The sequence below is a fragment of the Bufo bufo genome, chromosome 3, assembly GCF_905171765.1.
Source record: "Bufo bufo chromosome 3, aBufBuf1.1, whole genome shotgun sequence".
In the NCBI taxonomy this organism is placed as follows: Eukaryota; Metazoa; Chordata; class Amphibia; order Anura; family Bufonidae; genus Bufo; species Bufo bufo.
In genome coordinates, this window is record NC_053391.1 from 637741020 (window position 1) to 637765277 (window position 24258).

The window sequence follows — 24258 nt, forward strand, 5'->3', positions numbered from 1 at the left end:
GCAATCTAGCAGCGGTGGTCGTGCTTGCACACTGTAGGAAAAGGCTCCGGCCTCTCTGGTGGCAAAGACCGTGGGAGCACACATAGGCATGCATGTGCAACAGCTCTCGTCTCAGCCACCTTGTATGTGCCCTGGATGAGAGCGGTGTATAAGGTGATGGAAAAATGAATCCAGCCAGCAAAGGAGGCAATATGGACAATCACAATACATTAGTAGGTGCCTTGTATTAACTTTCTCTACTTGATAAATGCCATTTAACTGAAGTGAGACAAGGCCTTTAAAAGGGTAAAACTTGCACCATGTGACATCACATTTTCCTAATAGTTGCCGAAAATGTACTGGGGGGCAGGTTCCCCCTCAGCTGATCCTCAGTTAGAAAATAGGTGACCCAGATAGACATCCCTTTAAAGGGGGATCTCTGGGAACCACATTTTGGATGATGGTCTAAATTGTCCTGGTCTATTTCCTAATGACAGATCTGTGGAAAAGTTGGTGTGCCGTGTGGAGTTTTTGGTCGTTGGTTCATGCAAAACAGACCTGCAATCCCTAATGTTTCAATGACGGCGTCAAAAACAAAGAACGGGTGCGAACCCTTCCATCATGCAGTGTGTGTTGCTTCAGTGCCGTCATCAATATACTATACTACAAAGCAGAGAAAAATAATGTGGGTTTATTTTTATTTTTTTAAAAGCACACGAAGAGCTGCTGCTCAAAAGCTAGCCAATAGAGGGCAGTATTACACCTGAGAAAATGAGGACAAAACAACTGACCCGGTGACTACCTTTTTGTACTGTGTCACCGATCCTTAGGTCTCTCTGCTACCCGCCCTCCCCCAACATGGTGGCAACACTTCTCAGGTTACCCAATGCACACTGTGCTTAGGAAGTCTAGGACCCGTCCCTGTTCCCACAGGCCATTGCAGGAACATCTTAGACCGCTACACCGTGCACTGGAAGCGTTGCAGCCATGTCTGCTTGCAGCACAATAACATGTTTTCAGAAATAGTATTCCCCATGAAATGACAAATCTGCAGCATCTATTCTTACAACTCACAAAAGTGTTGTTGTACTGTTCCAATGTTATTCCTACTAGAAATGTTATGAATAAACTAACTGGGTTGTTAACTGTTGGGGGGAGTGTGTCCAATCAATACTAATAGGGACACATCCTTTTGACAAGGTGACAGGTAGCACTTAGTTATCAATTTATTCTTAATGGGGTAACCCAGGAATTCCATACTGATGGCCTATCCTCTGCGGGGCGGCAGACTCCCAGCACCCCCACTGACCAGCTGTTTGAAGAGGCTGCTCCGCTTACTGTTGCTCTGGGGAGTGCTTCAGTCTCTTCACAGGTTACCAAGCACAGAGCCTTACATTGGATAGTGGCAGCGCTTGGTATTGCAGCTAGACCCCATTCACTTGAATAGGTCTCTGCTCCACCTCCCTAGGCCATGTGATCGATGTATGGTGACATCACTGGCCCAGAGCGCCGTGGACTCTACCAACAGCTGATCAGCAGGGGTCTCGGGAGTCGGACCCCTGCCAATTTGAAATTGATGTCCTATCCTGAGGACAGGCCGTCGATATCAGATTCCCAGATAATCCCTTTAAAATGTTTGAGAGGAATAATAGAGGAACGGCACAAAGCCGAGTTGTAACAATAGTTATTACGTTTAGAAAATGAAGCATCTACTAAAAGACATTTACAGATCCATTTCAGTGGGTTATTCCAGTCGGAAGAATTAATCATCTCTACTGGATCGGTGATCTGTGTTAGATTGTGGGGGTTCGTGGGGACCCTCCCACCGTTCATGCATTGCTCAACCCATTCACACATCTCCCTATAACAGCTGGAAAGTGCAGGGACTGGGGTATCTGCTCTCTAGTGACCAGGTGACATTTTTGGCTGGAAGTGGGGGCAGAGCAGGTCACATCTCCTCTGCCACTTTCACAGGATCTTGAGTACTACTTGTAGACTACTACTTGGGGTGAGGACCAGCAGGCTTGCCAATGCTTGTTTTTCTGCCCTACTTGACTGTCCCACAAGATTTTAACGTCAAGGATTCCATTCCTATCGTGTCAAGGACTTTCCCCAGGTACTTGAATGCCCAGGAACACTTAAAATGTTTGAAGATCTGTGATTTAGGAAAAGCCTCAGAGAAGCTTATTTTATTTAAAAATCCTATTTACAATTCAGCATAACCAATTATTATTTTATTCTATTCTGGAGGGAGGGTCTGTCAGTTCACCTGGAACATTTCCCCTTCTATCTCTACACTGAGCCATTCCTCTATTATTCCTTCTAGAATGTCATGGAAGAAAATGACAAGTGGGTGTTACCATTTGGAAGGGTGTCCATACAGTCCGACTCTGTACAATCAGTATTGGGAGTGCCAGACTGTAGAAACTCGCCCCTTTGACAAGGGGACCACCACCCACGTTGCTTATTTATATATAACATTTTCAGGAGGTATAACAAAGGAACAGCACAGTGTAGCGTTGTAATAAAATACTCTCTAGAATTATTAATTGGTGAAGAATACGAGTATTTACTAAAAACAGACATGTCGGGGGCCGGTGGCAGTACTCTTTAAAGTGGGTAGAGCATGGATCCCATACAATTTATATTGATCCAGACCCCACGTGCTCGAAAAGCCAAGCAGAGCCGATAAATGGTGAAGGGGACAGAGCACTTTGTGTTGTAAATGCTTAAAGGGTCAAACTATAGAATTTTCCCAAGACGTTGCAGCCACTAGGGGGCACACTATTTGCACATCTGCATTCTTGCTGCAGCAGCATTGGGAATTGTGCAAGGTTTATATGTGAGAGGTACTTGTAAAGTAGGATCAGCTTACACAGTATACATTAAAGGGGTTTTCTAACCCCATTAATTTGAGTTTTTTTTCATTGCCAAACAGCTGACAAAAAAGGTATACAACAGCAAGAGGAATCTGGACCCATATGGGACCCAGGTAAATACAAGCTTGGCTATTTCTGGCAGGAAAAATGTGCATTCACTTGAAGTTCTCCAACCTCCAACATTGGTGGCATATTGCCAGGATAGGCCACCAATGTCACATAGGTGCGGGTCCCAGAGGTCTCTAGGGTGGAACTCCCAAAGTGAAAAGGAGTGCACTGCACATGTATGGCCGCCCTCAATTCATTTCTATGGGACTGCCTAAAATAGCGGAGCTCTGCTATTACCGGCAGCTCCATAGAAGTGAATAGGGCGGTGGCCGCGCTTGCTCGGTGTGCTCTCCATTCATTTCTATGGGACTCCTGAAAACACCAGAACTTGCCGCTCAGTTATTTTCAACACTCCCATAGAAATGAACGGAGAACGGCCGTGCTAGTGCTCACTTTAGGAGCTCTGTTCATCAGCGCAGGTCCCAGAGGTGGGACCTGCACTTATCTGACATTGGTGACATATCCTTGCGATATGCCACCAATGTTGGAGGCAAGACATCCCCTTTAAGACAGTACTCAAACTCTTCTACAAATTTGTACACAGATCCTCGTAGTCAAGGACAGAACCTGTAGCGAGAGGGTGCCGTCACAGGGCTTCAGATACTGTATAAGGATTTCGAGGAGAAGAAGTGGGTGCTCTCTAAAGATTGGTGAACAGATGCGAGTTTTCACTTTGGATAATAAAGAACGAACGATCGCAACATTTAACAAGCTTTCTTCCATTTGGCTCGGATCAACTTACCAAATCTCTATGCAACACCCAGTTGGCGTGCAGGTAGTGAATCCCGTCTAGAATCTGATACAGCAGTGACTTCACCATTCCTCGAGGTAACTGCACTGGTTTCTTGTTGGCTTTAGACGCTCGATGAAATTTGATTATGTGCTGAAAGAAGCAAAAACACATTTGGCAATGAGACGAGACATGAGAAAGGTTATTTCCATTCACTTGTGCAGTCTCCGCTTTTTCCTGGAAGCCTCATTCCATGAACCTGCGGCTGAAGGTCAGATAGCATGAATATGAAGGAAACTATGACAGTCTACACTGCCGGCCAGGGGAACGATAGCAAACCTACAGGAAGCCGCAAAGTTACAAAAGGATAAGTACAATGACGAATAAAGACATGATCCCGTTATTCCTGCTTTATTCTAAGTACAGCACAAAAGGCCTGAGGCGCGGGGTGGGCTTTTACAGCTAACAATTTTTGCACATTTCCCATGTTATAACTGTCTTTTGTAGCATGCAAATATGGCCGAGAACCAGTACCTCCAGAGCTTATTACGTGTAAATATGGAATGTGAGATTTTAGGCTACTTTCACACTTGTGTTTTGTGCGGATCCATCGACTGATCCGTTCAGTTAATACAAACATCTGCACCCGTTCAGAACGGAGCCGTTTGTATTATCTGTAACCTAGCCAAGACGGATGAGTCTTGAACACCATTGAAAGTCAATGGAGGACGGATCCGTTTTCTATTGTGCAAGATTGTGTCAGAAAACCGATCCGTCCCCATTGACTTACATTGTGTGTCAGGACGGATCCTTTTGGCAAGCAGCGTTTTGGCGTCAGTGTCCAAAGCGGAATGGAGACAGAACTGATGCAAACTGAGCGGATCCTTTTCCATTCAGAATGCATACTGATCCGTTTTGGACCGCTTGTGAGAGCCCTGAACGGTTCTCACTAACGGAAAGCCAAAAAGCGAGTGTAAAAGTAGACTTAAACTGAAGTGGACTATCATGTCACTTTATGTATAGGGACACTGATTTGTGTTTTTTTTTTTTTTTCAATATACTTTATTAATGAATTATGGAAACATTTTAGAATATTGCATGTAAAATGTCCCCTTGGTAACTCTAAATGAGCGTTGCTACAAAGAATCCATTGCCAGTGTTCTACAGAATGCTGAATACGGCTACTGTAACATGCAGAGGCAGGATTCTCACTCTGCCTCTGCTCTCCTTGCCCCGACCAGTATCTATAATATGGTTTACTAAAAATAAAAAATAAAATATGCATTTTATTAAGTTTCCTGCCTAGCTGACTTGCTCCTGACCCTGCTCTCCTGTATCTGCCCAGCGTATCCATGGGCAGATAGAGGAAAGCAGGGCTGTAGTGATCAGCGCTGGCTACAACTCAAATAGGCAAGAAAGTTAGAAAAATATATCAAACACTTGTGGGAACAGGGAGAGAAGAGGCATGCCGGAGTTAACTCAGTGTTCTGTCGACAGCTGCTAAAGGGGACACTTTATAGAAACTTTTTTTTATAGAAAACTGTAAATACTCACTGAAGTATATTAAAAGAACTCAAAAATAAATAAAAAAATATATCACACACACACACACACACACACACACACACACACAGTCCTGATCAAAAGTTTAAGACCACTTGAAAAATGGCAAAAAAATCCTATTTAGGATGGCCGGATCTTAACAAGGTTCCAAGTAGAGCTTCAACATGCCACAAGAAGAAATAAGAGTGAGAAAACATTTTTTGAGCATTCAATTTAATGAAAACAACGAATAAACTGAAACAGGCTGTTTTTCAGCTGATCAAAAGTTTAGGACCACACCTCCCAAAAAAACCTAAACCCCCCAAAACAGAAATCCAACTTCCAAACATGAACTCAGTAATGAATAGCTCCGCCGTTATTGTTTATCACTTCAAAACTTCGTTTCAGCATGCTTGATGCAAGCGTTTCCATGAGGTGAGTGGGAACATTTCTCCAAGTGGTGAAGATGGCCGCACGAAGGCCATCTACTGTCTGGAACTGTTGTCCAATTTTGTAAACTTCCCTTTCCATCCATCCCCAAAAGGTTCTCAAGTGGATTTAGATCAGAGGAACACGCAGGATGGGCCAAAAGAGTGATGTTATTCTCCTGGAAGAAGTCCCTTGTCCTGCGGGCATTGTGTACTGTAGCGGTGTCCTGTTGAAAAACCCAGTCGTTACCACACAGACGAGGGCCCTCAGTCATGAGGAATGCTCTCTGCAACATCTGGACATAGCCAGCGGCCGTTTGACGCCCCTGCACTTCCTGAAGCTCCATTGTTCCACTGAAGGAAAAAGCACCCCAGACCATTATGGCGCGTAGAAAACATCTCAGGTGGGATCTGCTTGTCATGCCAGTAACGTTGGAAACCATCAGGACCATCAAGGTTAAATTTTTTCTCAGAGAATAAAACTTTCTTTGACCTTTGAATGTCCCATGTTTGGTTCTCTCTTGCAAAGTCCAAACGAGCAGTTCTGTGGCCCTTCAGTCTCAGATGCCGTCTGATGGTTATGGGGCTGCAGTCAGCACCAGTAAGGGCCTTAATTTGGGTCGAGGATCGTCCAGTATCTTGACGGACAGCCAATTGGATCCTCTGGGTCAGTGCTGATGACATTTTTTTGGGTCTTCCACTTGACTTTTTTGTTCCATAACCCTCAGGATCATTTAAGAAATTCCAAATGACCGTCTTACTGCGTCCCACCTCAGCAGCGATGGTGCGCTGTGAGAGATCCTGCTTATGCAGTTCAACAACCCGACCACGTTCAAAAAGGGAGAGTTTTTTGGCCTTTGCCATCACAACATGTAAATCCACATCTTTGCACAGATTTGGCCTTTTAAACGCATGTGGTCCTAAAATTTTGATCAGCTGAAAAACAGCCTGTTTCAGTTTATTCGTTATTTTCATTAAATTGAATGCTCAAAATTATTTTTATCTCACTCCCATTTCTTCTTGTTGCATGTTGAAGCTCTACTTGGAACCTTGTTAAGATCCAACAATGTAAAATATGATTTTTTGCCATTTTTCCAAGTGGTCTTAAACTTTTGATCAGGAGATATACACTGCTCAAAAAAATAAAGGGAACACTTAAACAACACAATGTAACTCCAAGTCAATCACACTTCTGTGAAATCAAACTGTCCACTTAGGAAGCAACACTGAGTGACAATCAATTCCACATGCTGTTGTGCAAATGGGATAGACAACAGGTGGAAATTATAGGCAATTAGCAAGACACCCCCAATAAAGGAGTGGTTCTGCAGGTGGTGATCACAGACCACTTCTCAGTTCCTATGCTTCCTGGCTTATGTTTTGGTCACTTTTGAATGCTGGCGGTGCTTTCACTCTAGTGGTAGCATGAGACGGAGTCTACAACCCACACAAGTGGCTCAGGTAGTGCAGCTTATCCAGGATGGCACATCAATGCGAGCTGTGGCAAGAAGGTTTGCTGTGTCTGTCAGCGTAGTGTCCAGAGCATGGAGGCGCTACCAGGAGACAGGCCAGTACATCAGGAGACGTGGAGGACGCCATAGGAGGGCAACAACCCAGCAGCAGGACCGCTACCTCCGCCTTTGTGCAAGGAGGAACAGGAGGAGCACTGCCAGAGCCCTGCAAAATGACCTCCAGCAGGCCACAAATGTGCATGTGTCTGCTCAAACGGTCAGAAACAGACTCCATGAGGGTGATATGAGGGCCCGACGTCCACAGGTGGGGGTTGTGCTTACAGCCCAACACTGTGCAGGACGTTTGGCATTTGCCAGAGAACACCAAGATTGGCAAATTCGCAACTGGCGCCCTGTGCTCTTCACAGATGAAAGCAGGTTCACACTGAGCACATGTGACAGACGTGACAGAGTCTGGAGACGCCGTGGAGAACGTTCTGCTGCCTGCAACATCCTCCAGCATGACCGGTTTGGCATTGGGTCAGTAATGGTGTGGGGTGGCATTTCTTTGGAGGGCCGCACAGCCCTCCATGGGCTCGCCAGAGGTAGCCTGACTGCCATTAGGTACCGAGATGAGATCCTCAGACCCCTTGTGAGACCATACGCTGGTGCGGTTGGCCCTGGGTTCCTCCTAATGCAAGACAATGCTAGACCTCATGTGGCTGGAGTGTGTCAGCAGTTCCTGCAAGACTAAGGCATTGATGCTATGGACTGGTCCGCCCGTTCCCCAGACCTGAATCCAATTGAGCACATCTGAGACATCATCATGTCTCGCTCTATCCGCCAACGTCACGTTGCACCACAGACAGTCCAGGAGTTGGCAGATGCTTTAGTCCAGGTCTGGGAGGAGATCCCTCAGGAGACCGTCTGCCACCTCATCAGGAGCATGCACAGGCATTGTAGGGAGGTCATACAGACACGTGGAGGCCACACACACTACTGAGCCTCATTTTAAATTGTTTTAAGGACATTACATCAAAGTTGGATCAGCTTGTAGTGTGTTTTTCCACTTTATTTTTGAGTGTGACTCCAAATCCAGACCTCTATGGGTTGAAAAATTTGATTTCCATTTTTTTATTTTTGTGTGATTTTGTTGTCAGCACATTCAAATAAAATTGCTTTGGACATCGCAACTGTTGTAAATCAGGTCCTAGTTGCAGTGCTGCAGTACATTTTGGTTCAAAGGTGGGACCCCCTCCATGGCATATTGTCACTTATCGAAGGTCAACCTCTCTCCTAAAGATCTAGCTGACCATGGGGAATTTGGAGGTAACGGGCACTATGGTAATTTCTATTCTGGGAATGGTCATCTTTACATCAGGCTGCAAGTAAAGGAATGTAAGGAAAACTGTCCTGCAGCGTCTTTAAACGAGCTTGTTTCCAATACTAACCTGCAGAATTGAGAATGCAGCTCTGAATTATGATACATCCAGAAACTCAGGATCAGCCAAAGATAATCTATTCAGTTACTCAGCTTTCTATGTGGACATGAGACAGGCTTTGTAATAAAGGCTTTTGAAGCTAGTTCCAAAAGAATCTCTTGACCTGAATGTTTTAGAATAAGGGGTGCTTCTACAAACCCACTAAAGGCTTGTTCACACTGCATTTTCTTCACACGAATTTCAGCACTGAAATCTACATCAGTTTCCATTGGGAATTCACACTGCCATTCATAAGGCTGTGGACTTTACAAATCTGCATCTTGGCGCAGTTTCCACATGGAAATCATTGGAAACTTAACGGGTGTTAGCAGGTGGATTAGCGGTTGGATTTCTGCCCCGGATTCTGCTGCAGATTTTACACTGGAAAATCCACTGTGTAAACAAGTCCTAAAAGTTACTTGCAGGAACACACACGGGGTTTGAACAATTTCCAACAACCCATAGTTAAAGTCTACAGAACACGTAAATACTTTACTTTCTTTATATTGTACGGAAGTGCAAAACTAACAGGTACATTTTTATTTTTTTATGGTTCCCGCAAACCATGGATCCAAGCTGTGTGCATCCCACAATTTCTGTGGGCCCCATTGTCAAAACGCCTAATCTTGTCTGCAAAATGGCCAAGACTAGGACATGTTCTATTTAATAAAAAAAAAAATTGCGGGACAGACATACAGATGCTGACAGAACACGGTGTGCTGTCCACATTTTTTGTTGCCTCACCGAAATAAAATTGGGTCCACATCTGATCCGTAAAATAAATGTGGATGGGATGTGAAAATAATGCTGTCGTGTGTATGAGGCCTTACCAGAGAGCAGGGCATTGCGGGTGGTTAGAGAGAGTTAGGCTACTTTCACACTTGCGTTGTTGTTTTCCGGTATTGAGATCTGGCAGAGGATCTCAAAACCGGGGGGAAAAAAAAAAAACGTTTCCGTTTAGCTCTCATGCTTTCTAAGATCTGGAAAGAGATCTGTTCAGGATGCATCAGGATGTCTTCCGTTCCGTCTTTTTTCCATTTTGCAAATGGACACAAAACCGCTGCAAGTTACGGTTTGGTGTCTGGTCATAAAAACAAAAGGGAAAAAAAAACAGATCTAACATTGAAAACAATGTAAGTCAATGGTGACGGATCAGTTTTTTTTTTTTTAGTAGCCTAAAAAACGGATCAGTCACCCATTGACTTTCAGTGACAGATCTGTGTTAATTTCTGCCAGATCTCAATACCAGAATTAACAATGGAAGTGTGAAAGTAGCCTTAAAGGGGTTATCCGAGACAAAAAATGTCCACCATATGCCCGGGCTCGCCACACTGAATATACGTACCTGGCTCCCGCACCGCCACTTCTCCCTGTGCACGGATGAAAATCATCTGCGCACAGGGAGAAGCAGCAGCGGCGCAAGTATATTCAGTGTAAGGGACACGGGTATATGGGGGACATTTTTTAGTCTTTGATAACCCCTTTAAAGCTAAACCATTGGGTCACACGTCTGACAACAGGGTAGAGCAATATGGCTGTCTGTATCCAAGGGCAACTAGAAAAATTTAGAAAAGCAGCTGTGTGTAATAATGCAGAAATAGAAAGATGGAAAATCTGAAAATCTATTGCAATATAAAAATTCTACATACTTTCAGGAAAAAAAAAAAGCAATTTTTTGGTCTCAGTACGAACGTGGCCTAGAATATCTGAAATGTACAGTTCATGAACCGGACACCTGATCGTGCATGAACACAAAAGAATGCATTTAAGAGTCAGAACCAGCAAAGTGAATCCGCTCCGAGGCCGATGAAAGGAGAGATGCTGGAATGGTGCCGGCTCTGAAGTGCACTTTCAAAATCCCTTTTCTAAGAATGTGAGCCAGGTCCGGAAGCTTGGCCGCAGCATCCGATACTGTCAGACAGGGCTTCAAGTATGCCTGGCTGAAAGGGGAGCATTGCCCATTGAGCTCCCTCTATGGCCCGTTCTCCTATCTTTTCTTTGGTATGTTTATCCAGAGCAAAGGAAAACAACTAACTGGAAAAAGCCAATGAAGGCCGAGCCAAAAAGAGAAAAACCCTTCCTACGACTAAATGGAAACTGCATTAAAATCTGCAATTCAAACAAAAAAAGACCGGGCACTTGCCGTGATTCTCCATTATAGGGACACCTGTAATAACACGGTCAAGGCCTCGCACACGTAACGAAGAGCTGTCACTCAGGTCACGCACTTCTCACACCAAGGAGCGCAGCATCCGGAAGGGATTTAAAAAAGAAATCTGATTAGACGCCCAATTTAGAGCAACCAAGTTCAACGTAACAGCCTTGCCCTTCTGCTATGGCAGCAACATGATACACCAGGATGCGGGCTGCGGGCCCTACAGGAGTTATAGCGCAGGCTGCCGAGTATCAGCACATTTTGACATTTGCACTTTTCCAAGGCATCAGGGGCGAGAAGTAATACAGTATGCAAACATGCTGCAAGAGGTACACCGTCACCTGCTGGAAGCACGCTTCTAATCTCTATGGAATGACTGCATCCATGGCAGTCTACGCCTGTCTCGCAGATAAGGGTATATTCACACAGGGCCCATGTGTAGCAGAAATTTCTGCAACTGAAAAAAATCAGTTTTATATTAGTGGGGTCATGACTGCAGCACGTGCATGGATTTCTGCTCTACATGGATGGAGTTACATTCATTTCTGCAAAATCCGTCAATATACTCTAAGACTGCATTTATATGAACAGTTTCTGCGCTAGAAAACGGAGAAGACGTACAAGCCTTTCTAGTAATTCAACTCATGGCCTTAAAAATTTTTGTTTTTTTTTAAAATGGATGTGTGAATTTTATCTGAAAAGGGTCTGTTGGGTAGATTTTGCATTTTTGCTTTGTTTACACTGGTCACCTCGGTTTAGTCTTAAAGGGGGATTTTCTGATACTTTTATACTTAGGTCATCAGTGTCTGATCCTACACCGGGGACCCCAACGGTTCAGCTGTTTGAAAAGGCAGCAGCGCCGTAGCCTTCTCAGCTCACCAAGCACAGCACCGTCCATTGTATAACGGCCGTGCTCGGTAACGTCAGAGCTGAACTGCGTCCAAGAATCCGTAGACTGTGTAGTGGCCGTGCCGGGGAACTGAGCTGCAGTATGACAGTGCCGGAAACTACATAGTGGATGAAACCTTCTGCTTTCACTCAGGAAGCTGTATAGCCACTGCTGCACAAAACAGATGAGTGGTGTGGTGCCATGTATCCGACATTTTTCATAAAAATTTAAAAAAAATTTTTTTTTTCCAATTTCCCTGATGTAGCAACTCAACTGACACGCAGAGTTACAAATAATCAGTTATATCACATCAGATAGCAGGATGGCGATAGACTGCTTGCCCGTTTCCAATGGCAACAAGTAAATTATAAAAGGCAGCTGTGCAATAGGGATCCAGCCTTAATAGTGAGAGCAAGGAGTAGCCCCCCTATCTGACAGCCCCCGATCTGTGCCCAGCCTCAGGGGTGTCATCAGCTGATCGCTGGGGATTTTAGAAGTCGGACCTGCAGCGATCAGCTGATTGCTGTGCCAGCCTTATATTCATTTCATCCATATAAAATTGAGAACATTTATCAAAACTGTCCCCAGGCAAACAGATGCTGCTTTAATTTTCCAATAAAAAAATAAAAAGGATGCTTGGTTGCTAAGCTTTGCACTAGTTTTGATAGACCTGACCCCCCCCCCCAATGGCTGCATGTTGCATTGACAAAAAACAGGCTCTTACCCACAGGTCGTGCTCTGCAAAATCAAACAGAAGATACACCTTTCTATCCGCGTGGGAGAGGAACACTTTTTGTAGAGAAATAACATTCGGGTGTTTCAGCTCCCGTAGAAGCTACAAATGAAAGCAAGAAGAGATTAGTATCAATGACCACTTCTGCAAACAGAACGATCACACAAACCATGTAAGAAATAGGTGCAACCTTTCAACCAACTAGAAGAAACTTATGATGACAACTGCAAGGGGTTGTACTGACACTGTCCATATACCTCCGAGGCTTCGAGTGGGGGCTTATACACATCTGCCCCAGAGTGGACCAGGGTTCAACTGCTGGAAGGTACCTTCTCAGAACATGCATTTATACAGCAGCTAGTCACACACCACTGCTAATAGCCAAAAAAGCCTTTTTTTGTCCACAAAGTCCTCGTCTGGCAGTGGACGGTGCCATCTGGAAGACAAGGACGCTGGGGCATGAATATCCTTACACTAACACAACATTAGTTTTTCGAAAGTGTACAACTGTGCGATTCCAGGGAGTCTGCCCTGAAACATGTGAGCGCCGTGGCCTTCTCTCTGCTTGGCCTAGGCACGTTCATTGATCTCAGGGCCTAGAAGCAGCTCAGCCCCATTCAAGTAAACGGAGCTGAGCGACAATATCAAGCACAGCCGCTATACAATGGACGGCGCTGTGCTTGGTAAGCTGCGAGAATAGCCGATCGGTGGAGGTCCGACACTGGGGACCCCCGCCAATCAAATACTGATGGCCTATCCAGTAACTTTAGTGAAAAAAATAAATAAATAATATAAAATCTTGGAAAACCCTTTTAAGGCAACTTTCACACTCGCGTTTGGTGCGGATCAGTCATGGATCTGCACAGACGGATCCGCACCGATAATACAAACGTCTGCATCCGTTCAGAACGGATCCGTTTGTATTATCTTTAACATAGCCAAGACGGATCCGTCTTGAACACCACTGAAAGTCAATGGAGGACGGATCCGTTCTCTATTGTGTCTGTGAAAACGGATCAGTCAAGCTGCGTTTTGGTGTCCGCCTCCAGAGCGGAATGGAGACTGATCGGAGGCAAACTGAAGCATTCTGAGCGGAATCCTTATCCATTCAGAATGCATTAGGCCGAAAACTGATCCGTTTTGGACCGCTTGTGAGAGCCCTGAACGGATCGCAAACGGAAAGTCAAAACGCCAGTGTGAAAGTAGCCTAAGGAAGCAGTCAGTGAGGTCTGACACTGCTGGACCCCACCCTGACTGCAGACTAAGACACAGCAAGATTTATTCCTACTAAGGCTACTTTCACACTTTGGGCAGAGTGATCTGGCAAGCAATTCCGTCGCCGGAACTGCCTGCCGGATACGTCAAAACTGATGGCATTTGTCAGACGGATCAGGATCCTGATCCGTCTGACTAAGGCCTCACGCACACGACAGTATTTTTTCACGGTCCGCAAAACGGGGTTCCGTTGTTCCGTTTCTTTTTCCATGTGTCCTCCTTGATTTTTGGAGGCTCACCAGACATGAAAAGTGAAAAAAAAAATCTAAGTCAAGTTTGCATTGAAAATTGTAGGAAAAAAACGGATGCGGATGACAATCTTGTGTGCCTCCGTGTTTTTTCACGGACCCATTGACTTGAATGGGTCCGCGAACCGTTGTCCGTGAAAAAAAATAGGACAGGTCCTATTTTTTTCACGGACTGGAAACACGGATCATGGACGCGGATGACAAACGGTGCATTTTCCGAGTTTTCAACGGACCCATTGAAAGTCAATGGGTCCGCAGAAAATCAAGGAACAACGGACACGGAACCCAACAACGGTCGTGTGCATGAGGCCAAATGCATTGAAATTCCGGATCCGTCTCTCCGGTGTCATCCGGAAAAACGAATCCAGCATTTATTGTTTTCACATTTTTTGCGGTCTGAGCATGCGCAGACCGAAAAAACTGATCCTTTTGCCAGAACACTCGGGGCCGGATCCAGCACTAATGCACATCAATGGGAAAAAATGCCGTATCCGGCATTCTGGCAATTGTTCCAGGATGGCCGGAGATAAAACCGTAGCATGCTGCGGTATTACCTCCGTCCTGAACAGTCAAAAAGACTGAACTGAAGACATCCTGATGCGTCCTGAGCGGACTGCTCTCCATTCAGAATGCATGGGGATAAAACTGATCAGTTCTTTTCTTGTATTCAGCCCCTAGGACGGAACTTAATGCCGGAAAAGAATAACACTAGTGTGAAAGTACCCTAAAAAGTGAGTCTCTTAATCCTGAAAATACTGTATTTTTGAGAACTGTTTTGCCAAAGATTGTTACAGAAACCAAATGAATTGGCTAAGAGGAGTCTTAATGGATGCTCCCTGACTCTCCTATCTAAGTGCATGGCACTGGGGGAGACAGGCCATCCCCAGGCTTGTGAAAAGAAGACCCCTTAAAAAAAAAACAAAAAAAAAAAAAACACAGCTCCACTTTAAAGTCGAATTTCAACCATAGATTTTTACGGCATATTCACAATAAGACATCAGAAATGTCCGATAGGAGGAGGCTCTTGATACAAAAAGTAAGGGGTCCCCCACCCAAGTTTTATGACATATGCTACAGATACGCCATAATGGCAGGATACGAAGGATGCGTTTGGTCAGGACAGAGACCAGAATGACTCAATCACCATGCAGGCTTCCTTATAACGGTTTATAATGTGTACAGCACAGAATTGTACTTACAGCAATCTCTCTGCATGCAGACATAGAAATTCCAGTACCTTCTATTTGTTTCAGAGCATAATCTCGGTCATCTTTCCTAAGACAAGGTAAAAGAGACAGAATTAGAGCTGCACTTCCATCCTGTTCCGCCATATCCGTATCAAACACATGCTGCCTTCCGTATAAATAACACAAAAAAGACCAACCACGAGTGATTGGTAAGATTAGTGACGGTAAGGTTAGTATGAACGCCTACTACATGCTGTAGATTGTAGACAAGTGTAAAAATCGAAACGCCATCAGCCATCCTTTCATCCTATTAAGCTATATTCCTTGTGATCGCCGCTGTACAGCTAGATATAACAAATGCTTTTTGTTCCGCCAATGACCCAGCACTAGCATCCGCCATCATCCAAACCTAAGTTCCAGGACCTATCTACAGCTGCGCCATTTTTCTGGAGAGCGCTACTGGAGACAATCAGGTTAAAGGGGTTGTCCCACCTGGACACTTATGACTTACCCATAGGAGATGCACTTTCTAACTTATTTCAACCTGTACAGTGGGTGGTCATGGCTGGAAAAAACGTGACAGGGAGGCAATGATGGAGTACTGCTGTGACCCCTTTATTCTTAGGATTATCTGGATTGCAGAGGTTGGAAAATGCTAAACCACAGACCGCCCTTCTGTCCTATTACCTCCTCCTCTGCCTCCAGCCAGCGGACGTCACGAGCAGCAAGAGAAGTCAGGCTGGGAACTGGCCCGCACCTGCGCACTGCTCTGCCCATTATGGGCAGAGGAACAGATTTTCATATTGCGCATGCGCCGGTCGGCTGTCTTTAGTTGGCCGGCGCATGCGCAATATGAAAAGCTGTTCCTCTGCCCATAATGGGCAGAGCAGTGCGCAGGTGCGGGCCAGTTCCCAGCCTGACTTCTCCTGCTGCTCGTGACGTCCGCCGGCTGGAGGCAGAGGAGGAGGTAATAGGACAGAAGGGCGGGCCAGAGGGCTGAAAGAGGAGTTTTTCTGGGCATGTTGCCCAGTAACACCGCCCCTGGGCACCTTAAGAAGCTCATTTGCATATGTTTAAAAAGTGTTTCAATATCTGGACGAGGGACACAGAAAACAAAAGGTAATAACATTGTAATGAGGGTCAAAGAGTCTATAACCTGATCTGAGCGGTTAAATAACCAGAGAAGAAGAGGACGGTGTAGATGGGGGACGCATGAAGCATACTGGAAGTAGTCAGGGGAAGCTAAACTGGATTTACTCAGAGGCCGGCAAATCCATTACAGTTTTAGCCTCTGAAGTTTCTACAAAATCAAAGAGAACCAATCAGCGCCATTTACTGCACATTTCCTTTCTGCATAAAACCAATAAAGCCTTTCAGACTGCACAAGAAACCATGGCAATAACCCAATTCTCAGCAGACTACTGCCGTGTTGTACAGGTCCTGCTGCAAAGTGCTCTGCATTCATTTAAAAGGGAAAAAAAAAAAAAAAAATTAAAATCTACAAGTGAATATATATATATATATATATATACACACACACATACACACATATACACACACACCCCTCTACCTAGAGGACCTCAGAGCTGGAAATACGCAATGACTGAGGATTTACAGACGCCACGTTTCCCTTTATTTGGTTGTATAGGGAAACCCCATTCACTGGGGAGAATAGTCAACTACAATTGGATATACTTGTAGACAGACAAAAAAAAAAAAAAAAAAAGCTTTTGGGACACGTCCGGTCCATTATATGTATGGATACGTTTTACACGTCGAGAGTTAACAGGCCTATGTGCTGAACGGAAACCTCAAACACCATGTAACCCTCCTCATCCATACGTATGGGCAGACTAGGACACACCAGATAACACTTTTCTTATAAGGCCTCATGCACAAAACCGTATGTACCATATTTTGCGCCCTGTAAGACATCTTCCCACCTCCCAAAGTAGGGGAAAAGGTCAGTGTCTGTTACGGGGCGAATACTAATTGAAGAGCTCATTAGTACAGGAGGAGCGCTGAACGCAGCTTGGGAGTATGATGTAAGGTCTGAATAGGGGCCTTATTAACATTGGGGCTCCCATGGTCTGATGAAAAACTATAAATATTTTTTTATTTTTCTTCTCTAAAACCTAGGTGCATCTTATGGGCAAATGCGTCTTATAGGGTTAAAAATATGGTATTTTACGGTCCACCAACCACAAATCTGCAAAATACGGACACTGGCCGTCTGCATCCCTCATGGTCATAATAAACTGCCTATTCTTGTCCGCAAAAAAAAAAAAAACACGGTCATGTTCTATGGTTTGCAGAAAAACTGCATGGATGCAGACAGAACTCGGTGCAGTGGCGCAGGCGCAAGATTGTCAGGATCGGCTGAGATGTGAAACCCTGTCAATCAAGCGGCAGGGGGCGTGTCCTCAGCTCCAGGGCACCCGGTCTCACAGGCAGAACTCTGCTAATCTCTCATCATCCACGGTGCATATAGATAAGACACGTAGCCTGAACAACGCCCAATAGAAAAGAAAACATTCTGCATTACTCTAAGTTGGTCATCTAGTGCCAATACAACTTAGGAAATCTTAAAGGGGTATTCCAGTCACATTAAAGGGGTTTTCCAAAACTAAGACTAATGACCTATCAGGTCATCAGTATCTGATCAATGTAAGCCCGACACCCGGGACCCCCGCCGATCAGCTGTTTAGGAGGGCACCATCGTTCGCAGTAGCACAGTGGGCTTCTCACTGCTTTTCCACAGGCCAGTGATGTCATGTTCATCGGTCACGTGGCATAGGCGCAGCTCAACCCCATTGACGTGAAAGGGTCTGGGCTGCGATACCAAGCACAGCCACTATACAATGTATGGCGCTGTGCTTGGTGAGCTGAGAGAAGGCCTCCGTGCCGATGCCTTTTCAAACAGCTGAACAGCGAGGGTCCTCGGTGTCAGACCCCCACCGATCAGATACAGATGACCTATCCTGAGGATTAAAGTCTTGGAAAACCGTTTTAAGTTAAGTTATCCCCTATCCTGTGGATGGGGTTAAGTATTAGATCGGTGAGGGTCCCATGTACAGGACTTATGTGCAGCAGAATAGGCAACATGTGTGAAGGTTTACTTTTGGCATGGGCTCTTTCACACCTGCGTTATTGTCTTCCGGCATAGAGTTCCGTTGTCGGGGCTCTATGCCGGAAGAATCCTGATCAGGATTATCCTAATGCATTCTGAATGGAGAGTAATCCGTTCAGGATGCATCAGGATGTCTTCAGTTCCGGTACGGAACGTTTGTTGGCCGGAGAAAATACCGCAGCATGCTGCGCTTTTTGCTCCGGCCAAAAATCCGGAACACTTGCCGCAAGGCCGGATCCGGAATTAATGCCCATTGGAAGGCATTGATCCGGATCCGGCCTTAAGCTAAACGTCGTTTCGGCGCATTGCCGGAGCCGACATTTAGCTTTTTCAGAGTGGTTACCATGGCTGCCGGGACACTAAAGTCCTGACAGCCATGGTAAGTGTAGCGGGGAACGGGGGAGCAGTGTACTCACCGTCCGTGCGGCTCCCCGGGCGCTCCAGAGTGACGTCAGGGCGCCCCAGGCGCATGGATCACGTGATCCATGTGATCACGTCATCCATGCGCATGGGGCGCTCTGACGTCATTCTGGAGCGCCCCGGGAGCCGCACGGACTGTAAGTATACCTCTCCCCCGCTCCCCGCTCCTACTATGGCAACCAGGACTTTAATAGCGTCCTGGGTGCCATAGTAACACTGAAAGCATTTGGAAGACGGTTCCGTCTTCCAAATGCTTTCAGTACACTTGCGTTTTTCCGGATCCGGCAGGCACCTCCGGCAACGGAAGTGCATGCCGGATCCCAACAACGCAAGTGTGAAAGAGGCCTATATAGTTAACGGTTATCTGCTGCTGCAATAGAAGCCATAAACAACTGAAGAGGCATCGAAACTTGCCTTTTCCAAGTGGCTGGATTAGGGCAGTTCACATCACCGTTATGCATTCCATTATAACATTGCTATAAGAAAATAACGGAATCCATAAGAAACCGGACGGATCCGTAATGCTGCCCATAGACTTGTATTATGGAGGATCAAAACGGAATGCCTCTTAACGGCTTCCGTCTTATGGATTCCGTTATTTTCTGTTATAACGGAAAACATAAATGGAATCCATACCGGTGATGTGAACCCGCCCTTACTGAAATGCCTGCGATAGGTGGTCGTTTCATTTACAATGCTATAGGCCTCTGCACCAGATTTGTCACTCCTTACCTTTCTATAAAGGGGTATTCCGGTTATATTCAGTTATCTGCTGCCTTCGGAATTCCCATAGAAACGAATAGAGCAGTTGCACTGTTCCTTTCAGGGGGTACGGGGCCCCCGTTCTCATGATCTGTGGGCGTCCCAGTGGTAGGATGCCCACCGCTTTAATAGTTATCCCCTTTCCTGTGTAACCGGAATACCCCTTTAAGGAAAGGTAAGGACGGACAAATCCGGAGCATAGGCCTATAGCATTGTAAATGGACAAGCTGCCACCTACGGCATTTCAATAATCCAGCCACTTGGAAAAACGCAGGTTTCGATGACCCTCACAGCTCTACTATGGTTTATTTATGGCTTTTATTGGAGCAGGACATAGTAAACCCTCAGACGTATTACCTATTGTGCTGCCGCACATAAACAGCAAGATAGTGCCGTAATACCAAAGAGGTTCTGCAGGACTACTTCTTAGGACCGGTCATGAATACGAGTCTGGTGGGGGTCCAACTCCTGGCCCCCGCACTGATCAGCTATTGTGTATTGGTCGGAGCTGGTTAGTGCAGAGTGAATGGTCATAAGTCACGTTCAAGGGCTTCACCCCTTATCTAAACCAGCAGAGCCTGACAGCCTCACACAGTAGCTCCGATCACACACAATACATTCATTTTTTACTTATCCGCTCCCCACACAACCCTACACTTGTTAAAGGGGTTGCCACAATATATATATCATGGTCCTCTAACACCACAATGTTGGCACAGCACTGCCGTGGTCAGTGAAGAGGGCAGTGCAGGGTCTCGTTCTCACCGTCTGTGGGGCTGCCGGTAGTAAGAGTAAGTGTTTAAGGAATAATTTGTTCTAACTGCAATAACCCTTTAATATTGCTGACCTATGCATAGGATGAGTTATCAATGCCAGATCAATAGGGATCTCATTCCCAGTACCCCCTCCGTTTAGAGGAACCAGACACCGTATAGTTGCTGCACCCATTCACTTGAATAGCACTGAGCTGCAGTAACCAGGAGTGGCCACTACACAGCCAATGGTGCTGTGCCAATGCACTGCAGCTCCTGAAGACAGATGATTGTAGGGATTGCCAGGAGTCAGACCCCCTCCAATCAGATATTAAAAGGGGGTGTCCATTTCTTTACAAGTGATGGGCTATCTTCAAGACTGGCGGTCACTATCTGATTGACAGGGGTCCGACACGCCGGTAAGCTGTTCAGAAGTCTGGCACTGGAAGTACTGAGAACCATCCATTGTATGGTGGATGGAGCTGGTTGGACAATGGAAGCAGTGCTGCAGTAACCAGTTCAGTCCACTGCAAAACGGGGGCCATTCTGTTGCCAGATCTAATGCAGAACAGCCGATGAGCATGGGGTGCGGTGAGTCAGACCCCCACTGACCAGATAGTGACGGCCTATCTGGAGGAGAGGCACTCACTTATAAAGCATTGGACAACCCTTTTAAAGAAGTACTCCGATCTGAGCCATTGATGGCATAAGGTCAGAGATGGGAATATCCCTTTAAGTCCTGAAAAACCCTTTAAAGGGGTCGCCTAGTAAATTACTCAACAAATCCTATTTCATAGAGGGGGGAGGGATCCTGATCTCAGCCCAAGTGGGGGGCGATTACAAAGGGCATCTCTGGAGGGCCTGTCCTGCAGTTCAGTGAATTATTGATTTGAATGGGCATTTGTAAAGCTCCATCTTTCCTGTGGTGGCGCTGCACAGAAACTGAAGACAGGTTCCTCTATGGACTACTGCAGAGTCCTATGGATGTCAGCAGAGGGACACTGACCAGCTTTCTTCTAAATAAGAAGTGACTGCCCAAATTGGAGAATCCCTTAAAATCAGGGATGCCCAACTGCAGCCCTCCAGCTGTTGCAAAACTACAACTCCCAACATGCCCTATAACTGTAGGCTGTCCGGGCATGCTGGAAGTTATAGTTTTGCAACAGCTGGAGGGCCGCAGGTTGGGCATCCCTGCTTTAAATCAATCTGAATTCTCTGCGTTACCGCCTTTATACATCTGAGGCTACGGAGAGGGAACCTGAAGCAATTTACATTCTTTTCTAGTGCTACCTGGCAGAGAGACAAGATCTTCACTGCTTCATCTTCCTGCGTCAAAGCCATCCAAACCCACCCAGAACGGCTGCTATTAAAAGTCATGAAAGGGGGGCAGTAAAAATAGACATCAGAGCCTCCGCGGCGGAGACATCCTTTCCTAAAAGTCTCCTTATTACTAACAGAAGGCAAAGGGATCTGAAGGCAAGATGTAAATCGCTCTGCAGCGCTGAAAAGCTGCGATAATCTGCAGGGACCGGTGTATTAACAGACCAGACATCTCTATCCCACAAACTTCCTGCCCAGAAGATGCCAGGCAGATTGGTCTGAAGTCAGCCTGGAGACACGTCGGGGCCGCACTCACCTCAACGGTCCTACTGTGCCCTCAAGATTACATTTAACAAAGCGTACCGCACTGCAAAGCCGAGGACGTAGATGCTCCGCTGTTACTTCCTTCCAGTTTTCATCAGGTCCACCATGCCAATATGGACAGGCCTGGACTCATCGTACCCAGGTCCAAGAGCCAGCGGAGAAAATGTAATGTCTCCCCTCACAGCAGTACCCAACAGTAGCTCAAGGGCATCTGTCAGCAGTTTTGTACCTATGATGAAGCATCCACTGTGTCCCCCCCACAGCACCCACTAGATATATATAACATACAATACTGCTCCCATCCTGCGTTCAATCACCACCGGGTTCACCAGAGGCCCAATGTGCAGTTCTTAAAGGGTCTGTCCAGCCTGTGGGGTTTTAACTTTCCCTGGCATAGTGTGGTACCCATAAAAAATATATATATATATATTTTTTTTTTATTTCCTCAGTGGCGATGTGTCCTAAAGTGGCACGTGACCCTGCAGGGATGTGACCTTGCAAACTTACATAACCAAAGCTATTACTATAGGGCAGAACATGTACCATCTGTATGACATACAAGCCATAATAAAAAAAAAAAGGTATAAAATATGAAGTGAAGTTCTGTCAACTACCACTATGTGGCGCAATCCTCATATCAGACTATGGATCCTAGTGAACTCCAGGCCACAGTCAAAAAGCGAAGAGAAATATCTGCACATCGGAACTAACCCATAAGATCCAGTTCTCTACAGGTAAAGATCATTCGTCTGAGCAGTGAATGGACACGGCCAAACTGCCATCGTAATCGACCATGCGGCCCCCGGAGCCAGGAAGGCTCCCACCACTGCTGTATGTAGGTGGGTTTTATACTGACATTGTATAGTGACCAGGGATGAGCTAACACTTTTTCACTGAAGTCAGGGTTTGGGCCATTTTATTATTTTCCATTATATCTTTGTTATAGCGGAAAATAATAGCAGCATTAAGACAGAATGCAAAAGAATATGCCAATTTAGGGGAAAAAAAAAAAAAAAAAAACACACTCACCTCATCCACTTAGAAGACACTGCGGCAGCGCGACCATCTTCATTCAGCAGGACCTGCGATGACATCACTACACTCACCATGTGGTGAGCACAGTGACGTCATCACAGATCCTTTGGCAGGTCCTGCTGAATAAAGATAGAAGACACTGCGGCAGCGCGACCAAGTGGATGAGGAGAGTTTTTTTCTTTTTAACCCCTAAATTGCCATATTTTCCACTATAACCATGTTATAACGGAAAATAATAAAGTGAAGCTCGGGTCCCCATTGACATCAATGGGGCATGGGTTCAGGGTCAAGTTCGGGTCCCAAACCCGAACTTTGACCTGAAGTTCGGCTGAACCCAAAGTTCCACGGGTTCGCTCATCCCTAAGGGCTCATGCACAGGTCAATGGGTCTGCGCAAAAAAAAAAAAAAAAAAAAAAAAAAAAAAAAAAGTTTTTGATGCGCGCCCCCCCGTGTTGATGAAGGATGCGCCTCGATGAGTATTTGAAGGCGACGGGTCGGCACTGCGGTTTGCATGTGGTTCACGCGTCCAGGGAAGGCGTCCCACTAGTACCTAGCGAAGAAGGAGCGGCACTCACTTTCTTGAGGATATGATGAGACGTTTATTCAAGGCACAATGACATCATCAGTGACTGGTTTCTGCTCAAGCCGGAGCCTTTTCCAAACTGCAGTCACTGATGATGCTATTATGCCTTGAATAAACGTCTCTTCATATCAAGAAAGCGAGTGCCGGTCCTTCTTCGCTATATACTAGAAGGATGCACCTATTTCAGGCCGACAGGGGAAGTTTTCATCAACATTTACTTCCATTTCGAGGCATAAATGTTAAAGGGGTTATCCAACTCCTATAATGCCCCCACCCCAATGCCGGGGCCCCTCCGATAAGTTATACTCGCCCCACTCCCCGGCATCCGCATAGCTCCTGATGCCACTGAATCTCCCCCACGACGGGAACAAGCCTCCGTGGCATCGCGGGTGACGCTTGGGGGGGGGGGGGGGAAGGCTTGTCCCCATCACAGCCTCCTATTGGCTGCCCCCCTGTCGCCGGATGTTTTGAGCCACACGATGGGGAGATGCAGCGGCGGCTGTGCGGGAGTCAGATGTGACGCAGGTGCTAGGGAGCAGGGTAAGGCCACTTTCACAGGTGGATCCGTCATGGATCTGCAAAAAATGAATCCATTACAATAATACAACCGCATGCATCCATCATGAACGGATCCGTTTGTATTATCTGTAACATTGCCAAGACGGATCAGTCATGAACACCACTGAAAAAGTCAATGGGAGACAGATCCGTTTTCTATTGTGTCAGTGAAAATGGATCCGTCCCCATTGACTAACATTGTGTGTCAGAATAGATCCGTTTGGCTCAGTTTCGTCAGCGTTTTGGTGTCCGCCTCCAGAGCGGAATGGAGACTGATCGGAGGAAAACT

The 24258-nt window shown here is 45.9% G+C and overlaps 1 protein-coding gene across 1 annotated transcript in view; it reads right to left on the reverse strand.

Annotated features, from left to right (window-relative positions):
- Positions 1-24258, reverse strand: part of CDK8 (cyclin dependent kinase 8) — a 44916-nt gene that overhangs the window by 19807 nt on the left and 851 nt on the right. Inside the window, exons 2-4 of the mRNA XM_040426187.1 lie at positions 15098-15173; positions 12367-12477; positions 3709-3849 (exon numbers count right to left, since the gene is read on the reverse strand). Coding sequence (XP_040282121.1) covers positions 3709-3849; positions 12367-12477; positions 15098-15173 — 328 coding nt within the window. The remainder of the gene's footprint in view (positions 1-3708; positions 3850-12366; positions 12478-15097; positions 15174-24258) is intronic.